General features: G+C 33.2%; 1 protein-coding gene across 1 annotated transcript in view; it reads left to right on the top strand.

Moving 5' to 3' along the window:
- Positions 1 to 1,552, top strand: part of LOC139513057 (uncharacterized) — a 34,961-nt gene extending 33,409 nt beyond the window's left edge. The window contains exon 10 of the mRNA XM_071301169.1: positions 674 to 1,552. Coding sequence (XP_071157270.1) covers positions 674 to 1,263 — 590 coding nt within the window. The 3' untranslated portion in view covers positions 1,264 to 1,552. The remainder of the gene's footprint in view (positions 1 to 673) is intronic.
- Positions 1,553 to 6,000: the final 4,448 nt, after the last annotated feature.

Here is a 6,000-nt window from a genome sequence, read left to right on the forward strand (position 1 = left end):
CGAGAACCAAATATATAAAAAGGACCTTAATGCCTTATCTATCTTTTTCTTGAAATGTCCTGAACTAAGTCAGAAATATGGCAATTGTTATCAAACAGTCCGTTTCTATGTATGTTGGCGTTTGATTTTTGTTGTAGTTCAGTCTTTTCGTTTTTCCCCTTATAGTTGATGTGTTTCCATCAGTTTTAGTTTGTATCCCGGATTTGATTTCGTTTAATCAATTTATGACTTTTGAACAGAGGTATACTACTGTTGCCTTTATTTGGCTCAATAATATGGAGTTTTTTTTTCATAAAGACAACTTTACATAATAAAATTTGAAAAGACAGAAGAAATAGAAAGTTTTGAAATAAAGCATTACTATCACAAACACAATAAAATGTTTGCTGATAGTTTCGACAGATATACAACGAAAAGTTCTACGTTTAGCTTTATCTTGTTCTCATGGTTCTCTTGCCCTGGGAAACCTCGAGAGTAAAAATAAACAAGATATTTTATAAAAGATTATGTAATGTACCTAATTATCTATTTACCTCAGGTACTTGAATATATTTTTCGTGTGTTCATATTTTCCGAACAAATATTTAGAGTTTTTTACGATACGAAATTTTCATCTCATTGCCGCCATAACTCAATATATAAGTATTCATTCATGTTAAAGTCTATTTTTCAGATTGTGTAATGAAGTCAGAAACTGACATTATCATTATGATGGATACACGAAAAGATCAGTCGTTTGACAACTACCGGTCACGCCAAATAGCGGTAGAACAGCTAATTACAAAGACGGTTGCCGTTAATCCGGATGTTCTCCTTGGAATGAATGTGTTTTCTGATGAACCCGATATTTTGTTCAACCTATCCCTGTCCAAAAATAAACATGATCTGATAGCAAAAATGTATCAAGTCAACAAAGATAGAATATTCAGCACTATAAACACATCTCATGCATTGCAGTATATTTTAGAAAAAGGATTTGATGTACGCCCAGCTTCAAGAAAGATGATCATTTTAGTAGCAAACGGAGAATGGGAAGATGTTTATGATATAAAAATGAAAGTACAGTATTTAAGTAATTTCAACATTGAAGTGTTTGGATTACTTTCTGGAACGGATTTACATTTTGACAGTTTTTATGAAATTCTAGAAAATTCAAATAATCTCTTTAACATTTCAGATGAAGACTTTTCCGTTTTAGATGTATTCGCATCTTTAACAATTAAAATTAAGTGTAATGCAACGCAGTTAAAGAACAATGGATAAAAAAATAGTTTTTTTTTATCACATGGTTCAAAGCACTTATATATGTATGTGAACTACAAATGCCATTACTTTTTGCAGCATATACGGTTACAATAACGTTTCGTCCTTTTTCAAAAAAAAAAAGTTCATCGGAAGGTACAAAGACCTTGTTGGTAAATATTCCGTATCAACTTCACAAATAATACATGATGGTCTTGATGTATAGATTCTGCTTACTGATGTTTATCATCTTATAACGTGTTATATTGTTCTTTTATGTGTCTTTGTTCTATTATTAATATTACTTTTACTGTTTGGTCTGTTTTCTGTGATATCCATTTGACGTGGCTCGGTACTTATACATCCCGTCAATGTATTGTTTGTATTATCTTTCATTTTTGGTGTGTTTTGTACGTGTGACTTTTTGTGTTTCTTTGGTAAATATGACGTGGCTCTGTACTTTTAAAGATCCCGCCATTAAGTTATTGTTCTCTTATAATGCATGCCGTTATGTAAATGTTCTATTATAATTTTGAAAATACTTTGAACGACAAAATAAGTTTACTCGCGTAGTGGTATTAACCATATGTGGATTCTTAAAAATTCTAAAGAACTTCTGGATAATTTCAAATCATAATGTGATGTAACGTTTACATTCTGACGTAAAACACGCGACTCTACACTAAGACTTGATGTGAATTCAGTCACAGGACTTCAAATATTTCAATCCTTTATGGGCTGATTTAAAATACATATATATATATAAGTAAGCAATGCATGTGGTTGTTGTTAAATTTGATAGATGCTTTTTGTGCTTCTTTGTTAAATATTTGTTTGTTTTTGTTCTATTTGAGATTGTGACACAGTGATGACCTCTGTACCCCCATTTTGACAATATTACCAAGGTTCAACCCACTATTTTTTTTTTTATTAAAATGTCCTGTACCAAGTCAGGAAAATGGTCATTGTTATAGTATAGTTCGTTTCTGTGTATGTTACATTTTAATGTTGTGTTTCTGTTGTGTCGTAGTTCTCCTCTTATATTTGATGTGTTTCCTCAGTTTTAGTTTGTAACACGGATTTGTTTTTTTCTCAATCGATTTATGAATTTCGAACAGCGGTATACTACTGTTGTCCTTATTTAACTATTATGTCAGTTTTGTTCACGCATCGTTGTCAATATAATGGAATATGATGCGACTGTCATACAAGTGAGAGGTTTAGCTACATATAAAACCACAGGTACTTGTCTCATAATTGTTTTTCCTATACGTGTTAAATTAAGGTATATAGGATTTTTTTCTGAGACATGTGCTTGTGTATTAAACAAGGTTCAATCCATCATTTTCTACATAAGAAAATCCTTGTACCAAGTCAGGAATATGACTGTCGTTATCCATTCGTTTGATGTGTTTTATGATTATTAGATTTTGCCATTTAATTAGGGACTTTCCGTTTTGAATTTTCCTCGGAGTTCAGTATTTTTGAGATTTTACTTTTTGTTTAATTAATTGTTGCTTGCATGTATAACGTCGATTTGCAAATATTCTTGGCATTTTCAATACGAAAAAGAACCCCAACAACAAATATTTGAAAGATACAAGTTGTGCAAGCTAGGTCGACCGGGATGGCGAGTCAGACCTAACAATTGCCACCGAAAAATAAGGGTATATTTGATAGGGACAGAAATGTTGTCTTTGTATGGCCTCCTCAAAAGGTATTCCAGAGGGTAGTAAACATTTATTCACAGTGTAGATATCATCCGACACTACGCGTCATTAGACGTCTCTTTGGCGTCTGAACTTGGTTGTGAATTTATACATCCCGCATATCCAAAATGGAGTGAACGTAAGGCTATTACTGTCGTACGGGTATGACTATATTGCTATACCTTAGTAAACCCTTCAAGAACTTTATAAAACTGCACAATAAAATTTAGCAACCACATGAGTAACACGTTTTTATTTTAATACAAGTATTGAATTTAGAAATGAATATATACTGCTAACATAATTTTTCCCTGATGAACATTTTTCAAAGCTTTGAAATTGGTTAAATCTATTTTATTAATTATACCAGATCTTAAAATTTAAAAAAAAAGTCGTCCGGAAATCTAAATGAAATCAAAACAAACACCCAATTTTGAGCCTCATTTCACCTGCAAACTGGCAAGCACGGTCACGTCTGTTTTATCTAATGGTTTTTTTCAAGGACTCATTACCTTTTAAACACACACACAAAATCACATGTTAAGGAGGCTGGCGGGAACAAAAAAATCAGCAAATATTTAAAAAAAAAATGTCATTACAAATTTTATTTATTACAATATTAATTGTTACTTTACGCAAGGACGTATATGTTAGTTATAAATCATTGCTTTGTGATATGGTACAAAAATTAACCCTAAAAAATCAATTCATTTTGGCCCCAGATGACTTTTAAAATGTTTAAATCATTGAAAAAGCTCCAAATATCTTCCTTTTGGTGAAAAATTCCATTTTTTGCATTAAAATTGAAATATCTTTTTTTTTAACTAATCGGTGACCTATATTTTTTATTTTTTTTCCTTCAAATAAGCTGTACCTAAACTAAACTATTGTAAAATTTTAGCGATTTCTGTAATTAAGTTCTTTTTATATTTCGATATTACCTTTTTTCTCCTATTAGTTCAACAGAAAAAAAATAAATAAACAAAAATGCATGCTTCTTTTGAAGGCAGATTGTGAGCTTAATTAAAGTCATACATGTAAGAAAACTCAAATTAAAAAATAATGCATATGTTTTTTATAACTCAATGGATAGTTTTCATTATAAATCTTATGTACATATCCTTTCTTCTGAAGAAAATTCTTTAATTTGTTCATATTTAGAAGAAGTTTACTTTATTTGAAATGCTTCCTTCCAAGAATTCCCCGACATTTTTTCCGTATGCAAAGTGACCTCAGTGTGACCCATCTCGTAAAAATCAGGTGATCGCAATACGCATGGATTCTATAATATTATCTGATTATACATGTTTAGAAACACGTGCTCAATATCCATACTTTTTTGTTAATAATTATTGTTGACAAACAGGTGACAATCGTTAAACTTCGGCTTCAAAACACGAACTTTATTTACCTGCCATATTTTCACAACAAAACCGACCGATTGAAAACAAAATTGACGATTTAACGAAATTTATGAGAAAAAAATGATAAAATCGTGCACAGAAGACTAAGTTTATGATGTTTGTATGCATTGGTTCAAGAATTGAAATATAACATTATTTTTCACCGATCATTCGTTTATTATAAAATTGAGAATGGAAATGGGGAATGTGTCAAAGAGACAACAACCCGACCAAATAAAAAACAACAGCAGCAGGGGCGGATGCAGGAATTTTCGAAAGGGGGGGGGGGGGGGTGCTAACCCAGGGCAAAAGGGGGGGGGGGGTGCAGGGGGGTGCAAAACATATGTCCCGATACAAATGCATTGATCGGCAAAAATAAAGGGGGGTGCGCACCCCTGGAACCCCCCCCCCCCCCCCCCCTGGATCCGCCACTGAGCAGAGGGTCACCAACAGGTCTTCAATGTAGCGAGAAATTCCCGCACCCGGAGGCTTCCTTCCAAGAATTCCCCGACATTTTTTCCGTATGCAAAGTGACCTCAGTGTGACCCATCTCGTAAAAATCAGGTGATCGCAATACGCATGGATGCTATTATCTGATTATACATGTTTAGAAACACGTGCTCAATATCCATACTTTTTTGTTAATAATTATTGTTGACAAACAGGTGACAATCGTTAAACTTCGGCTACAAAACACGAACTTTATTTACCTGCCATATTTTCACAACAAAACCGACCGATTGAAAACAAAATTGACGATTTAACGAAATTTATGAGAAAAAAATGACAAAATCGTGCACAGAAGACTAAGTTTATGATGTTTGTATGCATTGGTTCAAGAATTGAAATAACATTATTTTTCACCGATCATTCGTTTATTATAAAATTGAGAATGGAAATGGGGAATGTGTCAAAGAGACAACAACCCGACCAAATAAAAAACAACAGCAGAGGGTCACCAACAGGTCTTCAATGTAGCGAGAAATTCCCGCACCCGGAGGCGTCCCTCAGCTGGCCCCTAAACAAATATATACTAGTCCAGTGATAATGAACGCCATACTAATTTCCAAATTGTACACAAGAAACTAAAATTAAAATAATACAAGACTAACAAAGGCCAGAGGCTCCTGACTTGGGACAGGCGCAAAAATGCGGCGGGGTTAAACATGTTTGTGAGATCTCAACCCTCCCCCTATACCTCTAACCAATGTAGAAAAGTAAACGCATAACAATACGCACATTAAAATTCAGTTCAAGAGAAGTCCGAGTCTGATGTCAGAAGATGTAACCAAAGACTTTAAGTGAACGGTGACCCCTATATTTTTATTTTATTTTTCTATTAGGTATAGGATAAAGTTTATTTATAGAAAAAAACGCGAAATCCTATGTTAAAAAAATGATTTATACCCGCGAGCCCCCTTAAATGCAAAATGTTACAACTCCCGCGTTATTTCACATTTAACAGATTGCTTTAATAATAGGATTTTCCGGCGACACATTTGATTTCAATAAATTAGTTCACATTTATATTCAGTGTTAACCAGGTCGAGAACTCGAGATTTCTTTACGTCAGAATATATTTGCATAATAATTTCCCAAACACAAGGCCAATACGGCCTTGAAAAACTGACCAATCGACTCAATGA

This window comes from Mytilus edulis, chromosome 2, assembly GCF_963676685.1.
Source record: "Mytilus edulis chromosome 2, xbMytEdul2.2, whole genome shotgun sequence".
NCBI classification, from domain to species: domain Eukaryota; kingdom Metazoa; phylum Mollusca; class Bivalvia; order Mytilida; family Mytilidae; genus Mytilus; species Mytilus edulis.